The 24,775-nt window shown below is 43.9% G+C and overlaps 1 protein-coding gene across 1 annotated transcript in view; it reads right to left on the bottom strand.

Moving 5' to 3' along the window:
• asap2a (ArfGAP with SH3 domain, ankyrin repeat and PH domain 2a) overlaps positions 1-24,775 on the bottom strand; it is a 257,441-nt gene that overhangs the window by 41,927 nt on the left and 190,739 nt on the right. The window contains exons 15-17 of the mRNA XM_063037946.1: positions 16,690-16,823; positions 7,601-7,695; positions 3,564-3,753 (exon numbers count right to left, since the gene is read on the bottom strand). Coding sequence (XP_062894016.1) covers positions 3,564-3,753; positions 7,601-7,695; positions 16,690-16,823 — 419 coding nt within the window. The remainder of the gene's footprint in view (positions 1-3,563; positions 3,754-7,600; positions 7,696-16,689; positions 16,824-24,775) is intronic.

The following is a 24,775-nucleotide window of genomic DNA, read 5'->3' on the forward strand; positions in this document are numbered from 1 at the left end:
CCTCCCCCTCGTACCCTATCTGTTACTCATTTTCATGCACACATTCTTTCTCTCACTCTCCTTTTTCTCCCTCTGTCCCTCTGAATATACCTCTTGCCCATCCTCTGGGTCACCCCCCCCCCCGTCTTTCTCCCTAGGCCTCCTGTCCCATGATCCTCTCGTATCCCCTTTTGCCTATCACCTGTCCAGCTTTCGGCTCTATCCCTCCCCCTCCTGTCTTCTCCTATCATTTTGCATCTCCCCCTCCCCCTCCAGCTTTCAAATCCCTTACTCACTCTTCCTTCAGTTAGTCCTGACGAAGGGTCTCGGCCTGAAACGTCGACTGCGCCTCTTCCTATAGATGCTGCTTGGTCTGCTGCGTTCACCAGCAACTTTGATGTGTGTTGCTTGAATTTCCAGCATCTGCAGAATTCCTGTTGTTTGCCTTCAACTATCACTCTTTGCTTTCTATCCTCAAGCCAGTTTTGAATCTAGCTCGCAAGCTTTCCCTGAATCCTATGCGACCTAACCTTCCAAATCAGCCTGCCATGTGAGACCTTGTCAAGGACGCTATTGAAGTCCATATGAACATCTACTGTCCTACCTTCATCTATCCCTTTTGTTACGTCAAAAAAGCCAAAAAATTGCCAGACATGGCCTCCCACCAAACAGAACTATGCTGACTATTCCTGATCTAAATAATGGTAGATATTGTCCCTCAGAATTCCCTCCAGTAGCTTTCCTACAATTGAAGTTACGTTTACTGGCCTATATTTACCTGGTCTGTCCTTGCTACCTTTCTTGAACAACAGGAAAACATTAGCCACCTTTCAGTCTTCTGGATCTTCAGCAGTGGCTAATGATAAAACAAATACCTCTACAAGGGCCTCCGTGGTTTCTTGCCTAGCCTCCTATAAAGTTCAGGAATGCACTTGGTCATGCCTTGGGGATTTGCTCACTTTAATGTGCTTCAAGGCTGCAAATACCTCTGTTCTTGTAACATGCATATGATCAAAAACCTTACTACTTATTACCTTCATTGGCATTCATGATATTCTCCTTGGTAAACACCAAGAAATGGACATTATCAAAACTTGAGTATAAAAACTTAACAGGACCTTATCTCTCCCTAGTCACTCTTCTATCATTTAATATAACTAAAGAACCTCCTGGGGTTATCTTTAACTCTGCCTGCCAAATCCATTTCATACCCCGATTTCCTCTTAAGCCTTAAATAGTCTTAAACTTCTTACAAATGAGAAAATCTACAGATCTGGAAATCAAAAGCAACACATGCAAAATGCTGGAAGAGCTCAGCAGGCCAGGCACCATCTATGTAAAAGAGTGAACAGTCGACATTTTGGGCAGAGACCTTTTCATTAGGGTCTTGGCCTGAAACATCGACTGTTTACTCCTTTCATAGAACCATAGAAAGTACAGCACAGAAACAGGCCTTTTGGCCCTTCTTGGCTGTGCCGAACCATTTTCTGCCTAGTCCCACTGACCTGCACACGGACCATATCCCTCCATACACCTCCCATCCATGTATCTGTCCAATTTATTTTTAAATGTTAAAGAAGAACCCGCATTTACCACCTCGTCTGGCAGCTCATTCCATACTCCCACCACTCTCTGTGTGTAGAAGCCCTCCCTAATGTTCCCTTTAAACTTTTCCCCCCTCACCCTTAACCCATGTCCTCTGGTTTATTTCTCCCCTTGCCTCAGTGGAAAAAGCCTGCTTGCATTCACTCTATCTATACCTATCATAATTTTATATACCTCTATCAAATCTCCCCTCATTCTTCTACGCTCCAGGGAATAAAGTCCTAACCTATTCAACCTTTCTCTGTAACTAAGTTTCTCAAGTCCCGGCAACATCCTTGTAAACCTTCTCTGCACTCTTTCAACCTTATTTATATCCTTCCTGTAATTTGGTGACCAAAACTGAACACAATACTCCAGATTTGGCCTCACCAATGCCTTATACAACCTCATCATAACATTCCAGCTCTTATACTCAATACTTTGGTTAATAAAGGCCAATGTACCAAAAGCTCTCTTTACGACCCTATCTACCTGTGATACCACTTTTAGGGAATTTTGTATCTGTATTCCCAGATCCCTCTGTTCCACTGCACTCCTCAGTGCCTTACCATTAACCCTGTATGTTCTACCTTGGTTTGTCCTTCCAACATGCAATACCTCACACTTGTCTGTATTAAACTCCATCTGCCATTTTTCAGCCCATTTTTCCAGCTGGTCCAAGTCCCTCTGCAGGCTCTGAAAACCTTCCTCACTGTCTACTACACCTCCAATCTTTGTATCATCAGCAAATTTGCTGATCCAATTTACCACATTATCATCCAGATCATTGATATAGATGACAAATAACAATGGACCCAGCACTGATCCCCGTGGCACACCACTAGTCACAGGCCTCCACTCGGAGAAGCAATTCTCTACTACCACTCTTTGGCTTCTTCCATTGAGCCAATGTCTAATCCAATTTGCCACCTCTCCATGTATACCTAGCAAATGAATTTTCCTAACTAACCTCCCATGCGGGACCTTGTCAAAGGCCTTCTTGAAGTCCACGTAGACAATATCCACTGCCTTCCCTTCATCCACTTTCCTGGTAACCTCCTCGAAAAACTCCAATAGATTGGTCAAATGTTACCTACCACGCACAAAGCCATGTTGACTCTCCCTAATAAGTCCCTGTCTATCCAAATGCTTGTAGATTCTCTCTCTTAGTACTCCCTCCAATAACTTACCTACTACTGACGTTAAATTTACTGGCCTATAATTTCCCAGATTATTTTTCGATCCTTTTTTAAACAACAGAACAACATGAGCCACTCTCCAATCCTCTGGCACCTCACCTGTAGACAGCGACATTTTAAATATTTCTTTCCATAGGTGCTGCCTGGCTTGCTGATTTCCTCCAGCATTTTTTGTGTGTTGTTTTAAACTTTTTACATTTGGCGAGAGATTCATTGTACTCAGCTGCCTAAAAGCAATGTATGCTTCTTTCTTTTTAAGTGACCAGAGCCTTAACTCTCTGATCAGCCAAGGTTCAATAAACTAGTAATGTCTACCTTTTATCTTAACAAAAACCTGCTGCCCTGGACTTCTGATATGACCATTTTAAAAGCCTCCCACTTGCCTGCTGTCCCTTTGTATTTAAATGGGAGCACCTGATCAAACCCAGGTTATGAGTCTCTTTCTTAACTTGTCTATTCACTATCAGATATTCATTCGATTCCCTCTATTTTTACATATCCTTTAAAGCCCAGCAATTGAGTCCATATACTCTTCTCTTTTTTCTAATTTCCTACCCCATTCTAATTTCTTATCCTTCTGCCACTAATCATACTACTCCATGGACCTCAGTTCTGCTGGCTAATATTTTTTGGAGGATATCTTTGAAAACCCACATACAAAATCTTAGGATTCCTTTTACCTTTAGTTTGAAATAAATTATTACACATTTTTCTTTGAACCATTTCAAATTGTGCATTCACAGGAGCATATTCTCTTACTGAAGATGATTGATAATGTTTTGTTCCATAAATAAATCTTACATGTCCATTTGCCAAAGGTATTGGGTCAGTAAGATCGACACCATCAGCATACACCTGAATTAATGCAAAAATGTCTCTTGCTTTAATTGCATCACAGAGAAGGCTAAGTTTGGCAGCATTGTCAGTGGACCTTTTCCTTGCATACTTCCGTTCTATATATTTAGCCGTAATGTAGTCTTTTCGGGCAACCCTGTGGGAAAAATAATTTTTTTATAAATAACCCTTATTTAATATTAATGACAAGAGATATAAAACTATTTATTCAACATTGGACAATGTCTTCAATAAAAATTACTTGGACTTCTAACTTAAATCTGTCTTCTGTCTAAAACCCTGCTACGTGCCTCTGGTGAAGAGTAAACCTGCAACCTTGAGGACAGCGAGAAAATGGTCGGAGGAAGCTTATGAGGTGCTCCAGGGTTGTTTTGAGGTGACAGACTGGCAGGCACTCTGTGAGCCACATGGAGAGGATATTGATGGGCTCACAGAGTGCAACACTGATTACATCAACTTCTGTGTGGACTGCAGTATTCCGACAGGAACTGTCCTTTGTTATTCAAATAACAAGCCATGGGTGACAAAGGACATTAAGGACATCCTGAACGCTAAAAAGAGGGCGTTTAGAGATGGAAATAGGGAGGAGCTGAGGGCAATACAAAGGGACCTGAAAGCCAGGATCAGGAAGGCTAAAGACAGGTATAGGAGGAAGCTTGAGTGGAAACTCCAGCAGAACAACATGAGAGAGGTCTGGTGGGGGATGAGGACCATCACTGGGTTCTGGCAAACTAGCAGAGGAGCTGAAGGGCCAACGAACTTAACCTATTCTTTAACAGATTTGACATTGTGGCCCCTGCCCATCCTCCACATGACCCATCTGTTGTTGGCCCCCAACCAACACATATTCCACTCTCCCCTCCTACCTCTCCTCACAGTCCCCCACCCTGCTCTCATGACTATACCCCTTCCCCACACGAAACCACCATGGTGGGCTTCACAGCTGAACAGGTGAGAAGACAGCTGAAACGTCTCAACCCAAGCAAGGCTGCAGGACTGGATGATGTCAGTACCAGGGTGCTCAAAGCCTGTGCCCCTCAGCTATGTGGAGTATTTTGCCATGTATTCAACCTGAGCCTGAGGCTCCGGAGGGTTCCTGTACTGTGGAAGATGTCCTGCCTCGTCCCTGTGCCGAAGACGCCACGCCCCAGCAGCCTCAATGACTACAGACCGGTGGCATTGACCTCTCACATCATGAAGACCCTGGAGAGACTTGTTCTGGAGCTGCTCCAGCCTATGGTCAGGCCACACTTAGATCCCCTCCAGTTCGCCTACCAGCCCCAACTAGAAGTTGAGGATGCCATCGTCTACCTGCTGAACGGTGTCTATGCCCACCTGGACAAGCCAGCGAGCACTGTGAGGGTCATGTTTTTTGACTTCTCCAGTGCGTTCAACACCATGCGCCCTGCTCTGCTGGGGGAGAAGCTGACAGCGATGCAGGTGGATGCTTCCCTGGTATCATGGATCCTTGATTACCTGACCGGCAGACCAAAGTACGTGTGCTTGCAACACTGTGTGTCCGACAGAGTGATCAGCAGCACTGGGGCTCCACAGGGGACTGTCTTGTCTCCCTTTCTCTTCACCATTTACACCTCGGACTTCAACTACTGCACAGAGTCTTGTCATCTTCAGAAGTTTTCTGATGACTCTGCCATAGTTGGATGCATCAGCAAGGGAGATGAGGCTGAGTACAGGGCTACGATAGGAAACTTTGTCACATGGTGTGAGCAGAATTATCTGCAGCTTAATGTGAAAAAGACTAAGGAGCTGGTGGTAGACCTGAGGAGAGCTAAGGTATCGGTGACCCCAGGGGGTCAGTGTGGACATGGTGGAGGATTACAAATACCTGGGGATACAAATTGACAATAAACTGGACTGGTCAAAGAACACTGAGGCTGTCTACAAGAAAGGTCAGAGCCGTCTCTATTTCCTGAGGAGAGACTGAGATCCTTTAACATCTGCCGGACGATGCTGAGGATGTTCTATGGGTCTGACGAGGGTAAAGCCGTGGATGTTGTCTATATGGACTTCAGTAAGGCCCTCGACAAGGTTCCACACGGAAAGTTAATTAGGAAGGTTCAATCGTCAGGTATTAATATCGAAGTAGTAAAATAGATTCAGCAATGGCTGGATGGGAGATGCCAGAGAGTAGTGGTGGATAACTGTGTGTCAGATTGGAGGATGGTGTGTAGCGATATGCCTCAGGGATCTGTACTGGGTCCAATATTGTTTGTAATATATATTAATGATCTAGATGATGGGGTGGTAAATTGGATGAGTAAGTAAGCAGATGATACTAAGATAGGTGGAGTTGTGGATAATGAAGTAGATTTTCGAAGCTTTCAGAGGGATTTAGGTCAGTTAGAAGAGCGGGCTGAAAGATGGCAGATGGAGTTTAATGCTGATAAATGTGAGGTGCTACATTTTGGTAGGACTAATCAAAATAGGACATACATGGTAAATGGTAGGGCATTGAAGAATGCAGTAGAACAGGGGGATCTAGGAATAATGGTGCATAGTTCCCTGAAGGTGGAATCTCATGTGGATAGGGTGGTGAAGAAAGCTTTTGGTATGCTGGCCTTTATAAATCGGTGCATTGAGTATAGGAGTTGGGATGTAATGTTGAAATTGTACAAGGCATTGGTGAGGCCAAATTTGGAGTATCATGTACAGTTTTGGTCACCAAACTATAGGAAAGATGTCAACAAAATAGAGAGAGTACAGAGAAGATTTACCAGAATGTTACCTGGGTTTCATCACCTAAGTTACAGAGAAAGGTTGAACAAGTTGGGTGTTTATTCTTTGGGGCGTAGAAGGATGAGGGGGAACTTGATAGAGGTATTTAAAATTATGAGGGGGATAGACAGAGTTGACATGGATAGGCTTTTTCCATTGAGAGTTGGGGAGATTCAAACAAGAGGACATGAGTTGAGAATTAGAGGACAAAAGTTTAGGGGTAACATGAGGGGGAACTTCTTTACTCAGAGAGTGGTAGCTGTGTTGAACGAACTTCCAGCAGAAGTGGTTGAGGCAGGTTCGATGTTGTCATTTAAGGTTAAATTGGATAGCTATATGGACAGGAAAGGAATGGAGTGTTATGGGCTGAATGCAGGTCAGTGGGACTAGGTGAGAGTAAGAGTTTGGCACGGACTAGAAGGGCCGAGATGGCCTGTTTCCATGCTGTAATTGTTATATGGTTATATATGGTTATATGGATTCTGAAACAGAAAAAAAAAATGCTAAAAAGCCTCAGAAGATCAGGCAGGAAAGAAAAAGATTTAATGTTTCAATTGAAAGACCATTCCTTTGAAGAGAGAAGACAATGGAGGATCTTTAACCCAAAAGATTTATTGTTTTTGCTTCTACAGATAACACCCAGCTGGCTGAGTATTTCTATCAATTTCACAGTTTTTGCTTTAGGTCCTTCTCAAGGATGGCAGTGTGTGAGTGGTTGGGTACTATGGAAACCAGTATTTGGACTCTGTGACTATTCTCAGTCCGTATCAGTGATTTGGGCGAGTGCATTAAATGTAATATTTCCGTATTTTCTGATGAAACTGTGAATGTCAACAGTGATGAGGATGCAAAGCATTCAAGAGATACAAAAAAACAGAATGAGTGCACAATAACATGGCACATAAGAGTAAAATGATGAAAAATTATCCACCAATCATAAAAATAGAAACATTTTTTAAAAGGTGAAAGATTACGTGCAAAAACAGCTAATGTTCAAAGGGCCATGCATTCTTAGAAAAAGACAAATCTCAATTTCTGCATGACACTCAAATATTTACAGAATTTTAAACTCCATACTTAGTACTTTACGGTTCGTCAAATTAAAATAAAAGTAATCATATATGATTCATGTTCTTCAAAAATAAAATGCACTGCGAAAAAGAATGAAGGGAAAGTTTTGCTAGTTTCCCAGATTCACATGTGCTGAGCTTCCTTCCATTGAGTAGGAAACAAAAATGTGTACTTACATATCACTATTTGGATTAGGTTTGACAGTTCCATCTGATGACAGACCAGCTTCCATAATCTCATTAAATGCTGCATTCCCAATGTTCTTAGCTAGCTGTAAAAATAACAATTTTTTATTGGACCTAACATATACAAACACACATATATACTGCGTCAAGAAATTGTTTTATAAATTACTGAATAATTCAAAGCTCAAATGCAGTCATAGAATTGTAGGGATGGAGCAGAGAAACAACCTTTTACATTGCTGAGTAAACACTAACCATCAAGCATACATTTTCATTCTAATCCTTCCTTAACCCCTTTCAATCTCCCATATTCCAATCATTTACAACCTTCTCCACCCCAAATTCTACTGCTCAGCTACACAATGAGGTCAATTTATATTTGTCAATTAATACAAAAACTTGCATGTTTTTGAGATGTGAAAGGAAACTAGAGCATCCAGAGGGAACCCACATTGTCAAAATAAGAACTTGTAAACTTCACACACACAAAAGTGGTCACGACTTAATGTGGTTGGTGGAGCTGTGAAGTAGCAGCTCCACTGGCTGTGCCACAGTGCCCCTCGCCAGCAAAATCTATCAGCAAAAAGGAGTTATATGTAACTGGGTCTTGGTTACACTGGTTGCTGAGGTGTCTAAAATAGCTTCTTTGTATGTTATATAAAATGTCTTTTCTGTAATAATAACTGCGATGTAAGGAGTTCTCTCTCTCCCTGCTTGTTTGGGTTACATTATTGATAAGGGAGTGAAAAAAACCAATGAATGTGCATGTGATTCTTTTTGTGGGTGATATTCTGTCTCACATGGCTGGGGACAGGGTGGTTTGGCGGGTTTTTCAGGCGGAGAAGACGGAGGAAGGTCACATTCGGAGGTGCTCCGGTCGACCACCTGAGGAGTGGTCCTGTGTGGGTCGTTGGAGGCCGAAGACGGAGGGTCAAAGTTCTGCAGGGTATTGAGTTCCAATGAAATCTTAAGTGCACTGACTCTTAAAACTCTATTCGAACTTTGGTGCCTTTCTTTGTTTTATTTTTTTTAGAGTGTATTCTTTGTTAACCAATATTCGCAGTAAGATTTATAAAGTGTACGTATTTAACTGCTTATGGTGTTCTGTCTGATCTGTGAATTGGGCGTTTATGCAGCCTCCACATAAACTGGCTTACGTAGTTGGCTGGTTGCGGGGTTTCCCTAGACACTGAGGAGTAGGGTTTGTCTATAGCCTTACACTGGGGGGTACTCGTCCGGGATTGGATTCTGCGGAAGCTGTGTAAATCGCCACATTAAGTTAGTGCGGAGATGGACCTGGATAAGATCGTAAGCCGGTGTGAGTCTGAGTTAATCATGCATGCGTGTTAAGTGGGGTGGATGTTCGCACTTTGGAAGAAGTGCTGTGCGAGGGTTGAGTCTGATTAAAGCTATCAGCAAGGTAGAACTCATAGCTAGAAGGTGCGGTAAAAGTAGTGGAATCCAGCTTGGTGTTGGTTTGTATGAGTGCTGACGTCATGACGTTGGAACTGCCAGCGACGGTCAGCGTCCCGGGGGACCCTCTCAGAGGATAAGTGTGAGGGGACACCAGAGGAAGAGTTTCATGACGCACTGGGGGAGGTGCCTGTAGCCAGTAGTGGAGGGTTGAAGGAATTTGCGAAGGAATGAGTTCTCGGGGTAATGAGGGAGGAGGGGCAAGAGGGGTCAGAGTGGGAAGGATTGGTTAGGCCCCGTCCCCCAGCTAGAGGTGAGACCTCTGAGTTGGCAGCCGCCATTACCTCCGCGGCAAGAAGGGCCGAGGGGCCCCACCCGAAGCTGAGTATTTTCTCAGGAGTCACGCCCACCCCGTAAGGGGAGGACGATTATGAGACATGGATCAAAAACATGTCCGTTGTTAGGGGAGTGGCCAGGCTTGGATGAGGAAAAGAGACAGCGATTAGTGAAAAGTTTGCAGGGAGTGGCAGCTGGTGTCGTCTGGGGGCTGAAAGCGGCACAGCCCTCGGCTTCTCTGGCGGAGTAGCTGGAAGCTTTGGAGGGCGCATTTGGGTTGATGGGAGGTTCCTGGGAGCTCTTAGGGGAGTTTCAAAACATGCAGCAGGGAAGAGGGGAAAAGCTCTCAGAATATATTTTTCAGCTGGAGATAATGCTTAATGGGTTGCTGCGCCGAGGGGTAGTGAAGGCGGATGAGGTGGCAAAGTTGAGGATGAATCAGATATCTAGGGGTTCCCTGGGAAAGGACAAGGTTGCTTGGAGACTCCGGCAGTCCTATAAAAGGGGCTCCCCTCCATCGTTCATTCAGCTGGTTGGAGAGGTGCGGGAGGATGAGAGCGCATTGGGCCGGAGAAAGGACTCTGGCTACCAGGCACAATCCTCAGCGGTACAGGAGGTGGTGGCAGGGTTGAGAACTGAGCAACCCAAGGGGTCCCAGGTGCGTAGGGACCCCTGGCATGAGTGGATTGACAGGGAAAGCACCCCTTTCAGGGGGCGGGCTGCTCAGAGGGCTGGGAGTGGTGGGCGTCCCGGGAGGAGGGGGGCAGTGGGTAGCGTGTGCTATAACTGTGGGAAAGAGATGCATTTCCGGCAGGAATGTGAGTGGCAGAAGGTGTGCTACAGCTGTGGGGAAGAGGGACACTTCCGGAGAAATTGTGAGAGACAAGACGCCCCGCGGAGGGCAAACCCCCAGGCGACTAAGAAGGGAGAGGTGTCGGGAAACTTAGGAGAGACTCGGTGAGGGAACGGACTGGAGTCTCTGGACGAACACGTTCCCTCAAATCTACCATAGGACCCCCGCAAGCCCAAGCCCTTATTCCAGACGGATTACTGGGACCCCGCTTCAGAGTGTCCCTATAGATAGAGGGAATCTTTGCAAGAGCCATCCTCGACACAGGGTCACAGGTCACCTTATTGTACCGGTCGTTCTACAACAAATATCTAAAGCATTTGCCCATAACCCCGTTTAATGCCCTGGAGATTTGGGGTATAACTGATGGTGATTACCTGTATGATGGGTACCTGTCAGTGAGATTGGAATTCTCAGAGGGCGATGTGGGGGTGTCTGAAACCATTGAGACGTTGGTGTTGGTTTGTCCGGATCCGGTGGAAACAGGTGGCACTGCCTTTCTGGTGGGGTCTAACTCCCCTCTTGTGCGATGGCTCCTGGGAGCCTGTAAGGAGAAGGCAGGGGAGAACTTCCTGGAGACCCTCTCGATACACCCAGTGTCTCGAGCGGCGTTCAAGGAAGCGGGTGGCCACAGGGGGCTGGATCCTGAGTTCAAACGAGGGACTGTGTGGTACACTCAGGCGAAGCCTGCAGTGATATGGCCAGGGGAAGTGGCACTAGTGTTGGGGACACCCAGATTCCCTGGAGTACTGGCGGGCGAGGCCTTGTTAGTAGACGCCCTGGAAGACCTTGAAGGGGAGTCCCGGTTCCAGGCTGGGGTGCTGGTGAGACCTGAATTGCAGAGGCTCTCAGTTGTACAGGCACGCCAGATGGGGGTGATTGTAAGGAACACCTTTAAGTGCGGAATGCCCCTCTCACACTTGTTCCTAGTGGCAGTGATGTCTAGCGCCCCCGTGAGGCCCACTGGAGGAAAATTATTGGAGAAAAGGGGGCGGCTGACCGAAGAGGCCTTTAATTTTGAGGACTCCCTTGTGTCACCGGAGTGTAAGAGAAGGCTGGTGGAGAAGATGTTGAAGCTAGGGGATGTCTTTTCTCAGGGCAAGTTTGATGTGGGTTGGTCCAAGAGCACTCGTCACACTATCCGGGTGACTAATGACACCCTGTTAGAGAAAGGTCGCGACAGCTGGCCCCGGCTGACGTGGAGGACGTGCGGCAGCACTTGTGCCAGTTGAAGGACGCGGGGATTATCGCAGAGTCCGTGAGCCCCTATGCGTCCCCCATAGTAGTGGCTAGGAAGAAAAATGGGAAGGTACGCATGTGTGTGGACTACAGGACCCTGAACCAGCGCACTGTCCCTGACCAGTATACGGTCCCGAGGGTTGAAAATGTGTTATGTTGGCCTGATTGAGTGGTGCCCAGTGGTTTAGTGTATTGGATTTGCGGAGTGGGTATTACCAGATTCCAATGAGTGGGGCCGACAAAGAGAAGACGGCCTTCAACTGTCCCCTGGGATTCTTTCAGTTCAAACGAATGCCCTAAGGCATATCGGGGGCCCCAGCCACCTTCCAGAGGGTCATGGAGAGGACAGTGGGGGATATGAACTTGCTCAAGGTTGGTGTATCTGGATGACTTGATAGTGTGATGTTATCCTGAGTTATTCATTATGGACTGGGCTTTTAAAAAGAGAGAGAGACAGCGTACAGCTGTACAGCACAAACAACTTGTCATAGCGAGAGAGAGAGAGAGAGGAGAGAGAGGAGAGAGAGAGAGAGAGAGAGAGAGGAGAGAGAGAGAGAGAGAGAGAGAGAGAGAGAGAGAGAGAGAGAGAGAGAGAGAGAGAGAGAGAGAGAGAGAGAGAGAGAGAGAGAGAGAGAGAGAGAGAGAGAGAGAGAGAGAGAGAGAGAGAGAGAGAGAGAGACACACACACACACACACACACACACACACACACAGGCGAAGACTGCTCACAGTTTGTCTGGGATTTCTGCAAGGCCACTGCCAGCTTCTGAGTTCCTAGAGAGAGAGAAGGGAGGAGCTACTTGATGGACAGCTGGTGTTCAGCACAACAGCATTTAAAGCAGCGTAATTGCTTGTTTCACAGGACACGCAGACGCACTAAGGTGTGGTGAAGTTATCACAATCCTGTTCAGGTGCCCACGAGTGTGGGACTGAGGATCAATTGTGAGGGATCGATCTGTGATTATTTGTGCGTGAAAGGGCGACCCTGTGGAGTCTACCAGTGTGTTTAACCTTTGCCTGGGTATCACTTGAAGACCGTGCTCGTAAGTTGGTCAAGTTTGGCTAACTTGGAAGTTTCGGAGGACAACGGGAAGATCAACGACATCAGCTCACCTGAAGACCTATACCCCTCTCTCCATCACTACTCAACTAAATAACATGAATTGAACTGATTCCCTTTATCCATCATCGTAAGACTGTATCCATTTACCCCCTAGGCTTGAAGAAGCTTGGTTTTTATATTTCCACACTTATATATGCATGAACTTTGCTAACCTGTTTGATTTATCTGATTTTATATTACTGTATTGCGTAGTTACTAATAAATGAGCATTAGTTAACAGCAATACTAGACTCCTAGGTGTTTTCCATTTCTGCTGGTTCTTTAACCCGTTATGGGGTACGTGACAATAATGTTTGGATCTACTTTGGAAGAACATGAGGAGCGGATACTGAAGGTGTTAAGCCGGCTGAAGGAGGAAGGGTTGAAACTTTCCCTGGACAAATGCCAGTTCTGCAAGACATCTGTCGGCTATGTCAGACACATAATCTCGTGAGATGGAGTGACTACTGATCCAGCTAAGATAAACACAGTGACCACCTGGCCGAGACCAGAGACTGTGAGTGCCCTGCACTCGTTTTTGGGGGGTCTGTGGGTATTATCGGCGGTTCGTGTAAGGATACGCTAAAATGAGTCACCTCTTGAACCAGCTTTTGTGTGGCTATCCCCCCCTCCCTCCATGGGGAAAAAAGGAAGGGAGACCGAAGGTAGGAAGCAGGAGGATATCTGAACCCGTCGGAGCCCTTTGGACCGAAGTGGGATGCCCAATGCAAGGAGGCGTTCCAATCGCTGAAAAGGGTGCTGACATAGGCCCCGGTGTTGGCTTTTGTCGTCCCCCGGAAGCCATATGTGCTACACACTGATGCCAGCCGAGCGGGGCTGGGAGCTGTCCTGTACCAGGAGCAGGGCAACAGATTGAGGCTGGTGGCGTTTGTCAGCCGAAGTTTGTTGCCTTCTGACAGAAACTATCCCACTAACAAGTTGGAATTTCTGGCGCTGAAATGGGCAGTGGACAAGTTGAGTGACTATCTATACGACGCCAAGTTTGAGGTGAGGACAGACAACAATCCACTCACTTATATTCTGACCTAGGTGAAACTGGACGCAACAGGACATTGGTGGGTGGTGGCTTTGTCTTATCTCGTCAGGCGCATGAGGGGTCGGGCACGGACAAGGAGTGGGAGAGCGTCCCTGCCCCGGGAGTGAAGGCCACGTGTCAATTTGCCAGCGACGCTAAAGCCGGGAACCCGATGGGGCCCGATCGGGCAGTGGATCAATTGGGGGTTGATGATGACACGCTACCCACTGTTTACTGTAATTTGACTGCTCCGAAGAACAAGCAGTTACGGGAGTTGAGTCCCGAGGAAGTGGGGGCGGCTCAGCAAGATGACCCCGGCATTGGCACTATCTGGTACGCGGCTAAAAAGGGGGATATGGCTCAGGCGGAGAAGACGAAACACGCCTCAGTGCCCTTACTACTGAAGGAGTGGCCTTGGTTGAAGCTGAAGAACCAAAACTTATACCAGGTCACGTCACCCCAGAACGCCCCGGCATTGCCAGCTGGTCCTGCCTGAAGACTGCGCTCAAGTCACTACATGATGACTCCAGGCATTTGGGAGTTGAAAAGACCTACGGATTACTCAAGGACTGGTTTTACTGGCCCCAAATGGTGGGGGGGGGGGCGGCGGGGAAGAGGTTGAAGAATACTGTAAGACATGCAGTCGCTGCATCCGGAGGAAGACCCTGCCTGCGCAGGCGGCTCCTTTGTCCCACTTGCAGAGTGCAGGACCCATGAACCTGGTGTGTATGGATTTCCTGATTATTGAGCCAGACACCAGCAACACCGCGAATGTCTTAGTCATTACGGATCACTACACTAGGTATGCTCAGGCATTTCCCACTAAGGACTAGAAAGCGACTACAATGGCAAAGGTGTTATGGGAGAGGCATTTTGTTCATTATGGCCTCCCCAAACGGATACATAGTGATCAGGGATGGGACTTCGAGAGCAGGCTTATCCATGAATTACTGGGGTTGAGAAATCCAGGACCACGCCCTACCACCCGCAGGGTGATCCTCAGCCTGAGAGGTTTAACCGGACCTTGTTGGAAATGCTCGGGACTCTGGAGATCTGTCAGAAGAGTGTGGAGTCAGCACATTGGGCATTTGGTTCACTGTTACAATTGTACCTGCAATGACGCTACGGGTACTCGCCTTATTATCTGATGTTCGGGCGGGAAGCGAGGTTGCCCACAGACCTGTGTTTTGGGACTGAAGCAAGTGAATTACCTTCGAAGCCCTATTTGAAGTATGTGCTGACATGAGGAGGAAGTTGAAAAGGGCATACGAGTTGGCTGAGGCGGCGGCCACCAAGCAGAATCAAGGGAATAAGAGGAGGTATGATCAGAAAATGAAGTTCACTCAACTTATGCTGGGAGACCGGGTCCTCACATGGAATTTAAGACATGGTAAGCACAAGCTGGCAGATCACTGGGCGGCCACCCCCTATGTGGTAGAGAGCCAGATGCCGAACCTACCTGTTTACCGGTGAGACCAGAGGATGGGAATGGGCTTGTCAAGATTCTTCATCGCAACCATCTGTTGCCCCTGGGACAAGAGGTGCAGATGGACCCAGCGCCCGATGGGGAGCCTTTGCCTAGTACAAGGATTCTACGGAGCCGCAGTTTGACAGAGGAACCCACTTCGGGGAAGGCTGAACCGTGCCCAGCCCCAAAGAAGGATACTGATTTGGAAAATGATGATTTGGATCTGTGGTATCTGCTTCCGTTCGTTAATTCCCCAGTACCGGAAGAAGAGGCTCTTGACCCTTCCCCCACTGAGTTAGGTGAGAGGCGGGAGAGTATTGGGGGGCAGCCTGGGATACAGCCGGCCTTGGAAGGAGAGAGGGTGGAACCAGAACCCGAGACAGAGGGCTTCGAGTTACCGAGAGGTCCCAGTGAGGGAGCAGGTGAGGGTTCAACAGGTAGACCCGAGGTGTCTTCAGTGGTGTTTGAGCTGGAAGGGTCACCAGAGGAGGTACAGAGGTCTCAGAGAAGTAGGAATCCCCCCCGTTTGACCTATGTAGCGCAGGGAGAACAGAGTGTGATCTCTACTGCCCTGGGAAGTTATGTCACTGCTTTATGCACCTGGGTTGGGTTTTGTGTTTTGCAAGGAGGATTGGTGAACACCTTTAATGTCATGAGGACATGACGTTATTTGGTGGGGCGGAGAGTGTAACAGGGTCTTGGTTACACTGGCCACTGAGGTGTCTAAAATGGCTTCTTTGTATGTTATATAGGCATCCGTTAGTCTCATCAGACCATGGATTTGCGCCTTGGGAGGTTTCCAGGGCGCAGGCCTGGGCACGGTTGTATGGAAGATCAGCAGTTGCCCATGCTGCAAGTTTCCCCTCTCTACGCCACCGATGTTGCCCAAGGGAAGGACATTAGGACCCATACAGCTTGGCAACGGTGTTGTCGCAGAGCAATGTGTGGTTAAATGCCTTGCTCAAGGACACACATGTTGCCTCAGCCAAGGCTCGAACTAGTGACCTTCAAATCACTAGACAAACGCCTTAACCACTTGGCCACGAGCCAACACTTTGTATGTTATATAAAATGGCTTTTCTGTAATAATAACTGCGATTTAAGGAGTTCTCTCTCTCCCTGCTTGTTTGGGTTATATTATTGATAAGGGAGTGAACGAACCAATGAGTGCCCACATTATTCTTTTTGTGGGTGATATTCTGTCTCATATGGCTGGGGACAGGATGGTTGGTGGGTTTTTCGGGCAGAAAAGATGGAGGAAGGTCGCATTCAGAGGTGCTCTGGTCAACCACCTGAGGAGTGGTCCCTTGCGGGTTGTCGGAGGCTGAGGACGGAGGGTCGAGGTTCTGCGGGATATTGAGTTCCAACGAAACCTTAAGTACACTGACTTTTAAAACTCTATTCAAACTTTGGCGCCTTTCTTTGTTTTATTCTTTTAGAGTATATTCTTTGTTAACCAATATTCGCAGTAAGATTTATAAAGTGTATGTATTTAACCGCTTATGGTGTTCTGTCTGATGTGAATTGGGCATTTATGCAGCCTCCACATAAACTGGCTTACGTAGTTGGCTGGTTGTGGGGTTTCCCTAGACACTGAGGTTTGCCTATAACCTTACATATAATTAAAAGGACTTACCAAGAGTTCTGATGTCCCTAATACATCCAACGTAAGGGACTGTATTCTGGAATGATGAACTCCCAGTTCCCTGTGAATTCCAGAGCACTCAATGCATGTTAAAATTCCCAAATTAGTAGAAAGCCATGTCGGATCTGTAAAATAAAATTTAACAACCCAGCTCAAAATTATTGTCATCAAGATTTTCAGCAACACCAAGCAATAAGCTTGTAATATTTAACAAACCTGGAGTCCCTTTCAATATTGATTCAAAAATATATTAAAAACTTTGAACCAGTGGATAGAAGGCATTTCCGAAGATGAGAAACTGGAGGCCACATTCCAAAACCATACGGGTTAGGCTAGTGAGTTGTGGGCATTCTTTGTTGGCACCAGCAGCGTGGCAACACTTGCAGACTGCCCCCAGCACCATCCTCGGACCGTGTTGGCGGTTGATGCGCAGAATGCATTTCACTGCATGTTTCAATGTACGTGTGACAAATAGAGCTCATCTTTTATCTTTAATCTATCTGCCCCCGCCCCTCCCCGTCCCCAGGCCAAGTAGTGATAGGAGGTGAAGCAGCATTTTGAAAAGATCAAGACCGAGGGGACGTGCCTCCACCGGCTGGATGAGGAACTGGTGTGCAGGAGGCGTGAAGAGCTCAGGTGGATCCTCAGGTTTCAACCTGCCATGGTGGGGTGGGTGACACGTTACATAGTACACACAGGCCAGGTGCCAGCTGCCTGACATAAGAGGGGGGTGGAGGGGGTGACCGTATTACACATTACGCAGCATATAATGCAGGGCAGATGCCGTACACAATACAACATGGGGTGATGTGTTCAGGGTCTTTATGTGACTGGGTGCTTATCATCTGGGTGTGATTTGTTAGACAGACATTACAGATTGTTATGTACCTTTCAGATTCCCTCTTGTCTGACCAACATTATCCTCTTGAGTTAAAACAAATTAATATCCTTTCTACTTTGCAACTTGATGTGAAGCTAAGCCATTAATACCACAGGCAAGCTTAAAGCTGTTTGCTACCAGACCACAGAACAAACACATTGTTGGTGCTGAAATAAGCATCTTTTTCTTGAAAAAAGTAAGTCAAGAGTTAGTCTTAAAGGTGTCTTTTAAAATTATGGGGGAAAAGCATAATTAGAAACCACAGTCAGAGTTGCACATATTGAAACAGACCCTTTGGCCACAGCATCTATGCCAACCATTATTCCTATTGATGCTGATCCTACGTAGCTACTTTATTCTGTGTCTTTGTTCATTCAAACACCTATCCTGATGCCTCTTAAATATCGTAACTGTTCCTACCTCCACCACCTTCTCAACAGTTCATTCCAGATACCAACTAATCATGAAAAACTTCCTCACTGATCCCCTTTGAATGTCTTTCCTCTCACCTTAACCTATGTGCTCTAGTCCTCTATGTCCTTTAGGCACATTCATCATGGGAAAGAAACTCTGGTTATCAATCCTATCTATGCCTGTCAGAGATTATCAATAGTTCAAGCGCCATCTATGAATTTGCTGATGACACCATTGTTGTCAGCAGAATCTCAGATGACAAAGAAGAGGCATACATGAGTGAAATGGATCGGCTGGTTAAGTGGTGTTGCAACGAACCTCACACTCAACATCAGCAAGACCAAGGAATTGATTGTGCACTTCAAGAAGGGGAAGTCAGGAGAGCACATACATGTTCTCATTGACAGGTTAGTGGTGGAAAGGTGAGCAGCTTCAAGCTCCTTGGCATATCAAAATGGCAGTATTATGAGAGTCATGAGGTATTTCAATACGTAACTAGACTGGGGAAAATCGGGTTGATCCTGGATTCCAAGAGAGACAATTTGTAGAATGCCTACAAGTTGGCTTTTTAGAGCAGTTTGTGCTGAGCCCAATAAGGGATCAGCTATTCTGGATTGGGTATTGTGTATTAAGACCATAAGAGCAGAATTAGGCCATTTGGTTAATGAGCCTACTATGCCCATGTCATCATGGCTGATCCAGTTCCCTCTCAGCCCCAATCTCTTGCCTTCTCCCCGTAACCCTTCATGCCCTGACTAATCAAGAAGCTAACAATCTCTGTCTTAAATATACCCAAGGACTTGGCCTCCACAAGTTTGCAACAAATTCCACAGATACACCACTCTCTGGCTAAAGAAATTCCTCCTCAAATCCATTCCAAACGGGCATCCCCCTATTCTGAGGCAGTGTCCTCTAGTTATAAACTCCCCCACCATAGGAAACATAATCTCCACATCCATTCAGTCAAGGCCTTTCAACATTCAATAGGTTTCCATAAGATTCCCTAGCAAAAATGTGGGCTCCAAATTACAATGGGAGATAGAAAATAGTTTCAAAGAGGCAATGTTATCATAGTTATGGTGGATTTCAATATACAGATATATTAATAAAATCAGGTTGGTGCTGGATCCCAAAAGGGGGAATTTGTTGAACACTAACATAGAAACATAGAAAACGGAGAGACTTCCGGTGGTGCTCATGGAGTGAGGTCGTGGCTTAGATCCGCTCCATTACCTCTGATCCTTATCCTATCATCAGCTACATTTAAGCTAACTTTTAAGGCACCGACCTTTACAATACCTTGCAGTTGATTGTCATTATATATTTGGATGCTTTTAAGGTCCGGTATGTCTAAGAACAGGAAAAACGGCAAACCTCCTGTCAGACCAAAAGCTACCGATCCCCCTCCAGTTGAATCGGAGGTAACTATGCAAGCTATAACGGATTTGAGCCGTGCGGAGATTTCATCTAAACTGGAGAGAATCATCGATGAAATTGATAAGATGAAAACAACTATCGCGGAACATCAGACTGCTATATCTAATCTCCAAGTTCATACGCAACAGAATGAACTCAAAATGGGAAAAATTGAAGAAACAATTAGTACAATGAAGAAAAAACTTGAATTCCTTACCTTTAAAAATTCCGATTTAGAATGCAGAATGTATCGACAGAATATAAGAATTATTGGACTCAGAGAACGCACCGAATCTGAAGACCCTATTAAGTTTTTCTCTCAACTTTTAAAAGATTCATTTCCCACCTTGTTTCCTGATCAACTACCACTATTGGATAGGGCTCACAGAGTCCCATTATATTCGTCTAAGTCGGACAAACCTCAGCATGTTATTTTACGATTTCATTATTTTCAAGACAAGGAAAAGCTGCTTCGTTTTGCTCGGCTACATTGATTTCTCGGACCTCTGTTTTCGATTGGTGGAGGATTTTAGCAAACAGGTTCGTGACCAACGTGTTCATCGCAGATCTGTGATAGCTGAATTCTACAAAATGGATTTAAAACCAGTGCTGCTATATCCTGCACGTTTGAGGATCCGATTGTCTGATGGGTCTTTCCGTTTTCTCGACTCTCCGTCGGAAGCCCAGAGTTACCTGGATCAACATTCGCCTTCAACATCCTAATCGCACTACTAAATCATCAGTGCCTGATTGGAGGCTGTTAATCTGTTGGGTTTTAATTTCTTTTTTTTGCTCTATCTGAGGGCAGAAATGTTTTTTTTTTGTTTAATCAATATGGCTGCCAAACTCTTTTTTAACTGCGTCATTCCTTCTTCTTCCCTAGGGATTCTGGGTGGCTACTCACACAGCATTATTTTTTGCACATACCTGGAGGCCTTAAACTTTGTAATTTTTTTTTTGCTAGTCTATGCAGATATTTCATCTCTTTTCCTAATTGTACGGTTTGCTGTATGTCAACGGTTTTTTTTATATATATCTATTTTTTCTTTGTATTGTATCGTTTTCATTTTAATCAGTGTACTTTTTGATTTTTTCACTCTTCTACTGTTTTACAATTTTAGCTGATCTTTTTATATATACACTTTTTTATTGAGCGTCTATCGGAAGTCATCGGGGTAGATTTAGTGCTTGCTTCTATCTGGTTAGTCTATTTTAGATTTAGCTTTGGGGTTTCGGGGTGGGGATGGGGGGGCTTCACTTTTTAGTTTTTTTTTCTTCTTGGGCTACTCATATATTATTTGAGTATTTTTCGCGTCCTCTTTCTCGGTATCTCATGTTTACTCTGTTCCCTTTCCGGGTTCGTGGGTTGAACCTATTGTCAATCCTCCCTTTATTTGAGGGTTGACTTTAGGGGTTATGGATTCTACTATTAATTTTGCCTCTTGGAATACTAATGGTCTTAATCATCCAACTAAAAGGAAAAAAATCTTCAAAGTATTCCGGAGACTTAAAGCACATATTCTATTTGTGCAAGAGACCCATGTGCGGAGGGGGGTACAGATTAAATTTTTTTAAGTTCTGGAAGGATCAACAATATCATTCGAATTCCAATGCTAAAATTAGAGGAGTTTCTATTTTCATAGATCCCTCAATTACATTTGTGCAACAGGATATTATCTCTGATCCGAATGGTAGATTTTTACTGGTTAGTGGTTTACTCTTTAATAAAAAGGTAGCTCTGGTTAACGGTTATGCTCCAAACTCGGACTGTCCGGAATTTTATAAATCGTTATTTAATTTGTTCCCAAATTTGAATGAGTCTTCACTAATCTGGGGCGGAGATCTTAATATTTGGTTATCCCCGTTATTGGACTGTTCGGCCCCTATACAGACTGTACCCAATAAATCCGCAACCTTGATTAATTCATTTCTCTCAGATTCGGGGTCGACGGACATTTGGCGGTTTTTACATCCCCAGGAAAAAGACCTTTTTTTTCCAAATGTTCATCACTCTTACTCAAGAATTGATTTTTGTTTTATTGACTCTAGTCTTATTTCTTCAGTAGTTAAATGTGAATATGACTCTATAACCATTTCAGACCATGCTCCACTTAAGCTTTCTATTAAATTATTGGCCAATACTCATAATAATAGACAATGGCATTTTAATCTGCTGTTGCTTCAGGACTTGGATTTTGTTAACTTTATGAATGAACAGATTGATCTTTTTTTTTTACAATTAACAGTACAGAGGATATATCCATGAACACCTTTTGGGATACTTATAAAGCTTATATTTGTGGTCAGATCATTTCGTACTCTGCTGTTTTGAGGAAAAGGTTGAAGGAGGAAGAGCTGGTTCTTGTGGACAAGATTAAGGAAATACATAAGAAATATGCTACAGCTCCATCTGAGAAGCTGTATAAACAAAGAACTGAACTTCAAATGGAATACAGTTTATTACTTTCGTCCTCTATTGCAAATCAATTAATGAAGACAAGAAGCCAATTTTATATACATAGTGACAAAGTTGGTAAACTGTTGGCTAACCAGTTGAAGACTAACTCCATTAAATTTCAAATTAATCAGATTTATAATCAAAAAGACCAAATGACGTTTGATCAAGCTGAGATTAATCAATCCTTTTTTGATTTTTATTCCTCTTTATATCAATCAGAATCTCCATGAGACTCTAAACATATGTGTGACTTTTTAGATAACCTAGACTTCCCTAAGATTTCACACGATATATATTCTATGTTAGAAACAACCTTCACTACTGATGAGATTAAGAATGTTATTTTTTCTATGAACTCGGGGAAAGCTCCTGGCCCTGATGGGTTTACCATGGAATTTTTTAAAAATCTTTTGCACCCTCATTAGTCCCCTGGTTATCCAGGGTTCTGGAGGCCTCATTAAAACTTGGTAAACTACCAGAATCCTTTTATAGAGCATCGATCTCTTTAATATTAAAGAAGGATAAAGATCCCACTCAATGTGCATCTTATAAATTATTAGCAAATAGACTAGAAAAAGCACTTCCTTATATTATTTCGGAAGACCAATCCGGTTTTATTAAGAATCACTACTCTTTTTATAATATTCGTACACTTTTAAATATTGTCTATACCCCGTCGCAAAATGATCCTGAATGCGTCATTTCCCTAGAAGCTGAAAAAGCCTTTGACAGGGTCGAATGGCCCTACTTATTCAAGGTGCTTGAAATGTTTAACTTCAGCCCGAAATTTATATCCTGGATCAAATTGTTATACCATTCTCCCATGGCCTCAGTTCGTACTAACACTCTAAACTCACCTTTTTTTCCTCTTTTTCGAGGTACCAGACAAGGTTGTCCTCTTAGCCCTTTATTATTCCATACAGCATTAGAACCTCTTGCAATTGTTATTTGAGAATCTCCTAACATTATTGGTATAACTCGTGGGTTAAAGTCTCATAAAGTATCAGTTTATGCTGATGACTTACTTTTATACATTTCCAATCCTCAAAAATCTATTCCAGCAGCTTTAGATTTATTAGCACAATTTAGTCTTTTTTCAGGATATAAATTAAATCTTAATAAGAGTGAACTTTTCCCTATTAATAAGCAAGCTCCCTTATATCAGGACCTGCCATTTAGATCGGTTAATAATCATTTTTCATATCTTGGGATTAAAATTACCTGTAAACATAAGGATTTATTTAAGACTAACTACTTACCCTTAATTGACCACATTACATAACTTTCCTTTAAATAGTCTCCACTTTATTTAACTTTGACTGGTCGTATTAATGCTGTTAAGATGTTTATTCTGCCAAAATTTTTATATATATTTCAGGCATTACCGATTTTTGTTCCAAAATCCTTTTTTGATAAAGTAGACTCTAAAATCTCTTCATTTATTTGGCAAAATAAAAACCCGAGATTGGGTAGAATACATCCACAGAGAGATGGAGATCTAAGAGAGATGGAGGCTTGGCATTACCTAACTTTAGATTTTATTATTGGGCAATTAATATTCAACACATGAAATATTGGTTACTTGACCAAGATATACTCTCCATTCCTCAGTGGGTAGTATTGGAATTACATTCTGTTCAAGGCTATGCACTTGGCTCTGTATTAGGATCTTCTCTTCCTTCTGATTTGAAACACTATAAGCAGGTTTGCAACCCGATAGTTTAACATATCTTGCCCATCTGGTTTCAATTCCGAAAATTTTTTGATCTTAATCAATTTGTGCTAGCAAATCTTATTATTGGTAATATATTTTTTCTCTCCTCCTCTACGGACCGTGCTTTTCAAATTTGGAAGACTAATGGTATATCACGGTTTTTGGACTTATTTTCAGATGGCTCCCTTATGTCTTTTGAACAGTTATCTAACAAATACAATTTACCAAGGACACAATTTTTTAGATATTTGCAAGTTAGAAATTTCCTAAATACCATACTTTCTTCCTTTCTGGCATTACCCCCTACAAATATTTTAGACGCTATCATTAATCTCAACCCGTGTCAGAAAGGTGTAACGGCTATTATTTATAATACTATCATGAAACTTAGGATAGCTCCATTCGATAAGATTAGGACTGACTGGGAAAAGGAATTGGGCCTTACTATCCCGGTGGATGACAGGGCTCATATTTTATAACTAGTTAATACTTCCTCCATCTGTTCCAAACACTCCTTAATTCAATTTAAAGTTGTCCATAGAGCACACGTCTAAAGATAAATTAGCTCGTTTTTACCCTCTTTGTGATAGATGTCATGGGGAGATAGCTTCCTTGACCCACATGTTTTGGTCTTGTCCTACTCTGGAAACTTTTTGGAAAGACATTTTTAATATTATCTCTAAGGTTTTGAATAGTGATATTTCTCCCCATCCTATTACTGCTATCTTTGGATTACCTAAAACTTCTAGTAATTTATCCTCCTCAGCGCGTAGAATGATTGCATTTCTTACTTTAATGGTGAAAAGATGTATTCTACAACATTGGAAGGAGATTAATGCCCCAACTACGTTTTTTTGGTTCTCTCAAATGATACTGTATCTAAATTTGGAAAAAATCAGAAGTAATCTTTATGATACTTCAGTTAAATTTGAACAGACCTGGAGATCTTTTATTCAATATTTTCATTTAATGTAACTATTTTTTTTTCTCTCTGATCATACAAACACTCCCTTCGTGGATTTTATCTGCTATTAGCAGAGATCGGGTTTGTGGACATGATTGTTTAATTTGTTCAAGTCTACTATTTACCTAGTTAGCCCATTGCTTTGCTTTGTAGGTTAGTTGCACGGTAGGTTTTTTTGGGGGTTTTTTTTTCTGGTTTTTTTTTCTCGTTTATCGATATATATGGAAAATT

This window comes from Mobula hypostoma, chromosome 2 (assembly GCF_963921235.1).
Source record: "Mobula hypostoma chromosome 2, sMobHyp1.1, whole genome shotgun sequence".
NCBI classification, from domain to species: Eukaryota; Metazoa; Chordata; class Chondrichthyes; order Myliobatiformes; family Myliobatidae; genus Mobula; species Mobula hypostoma.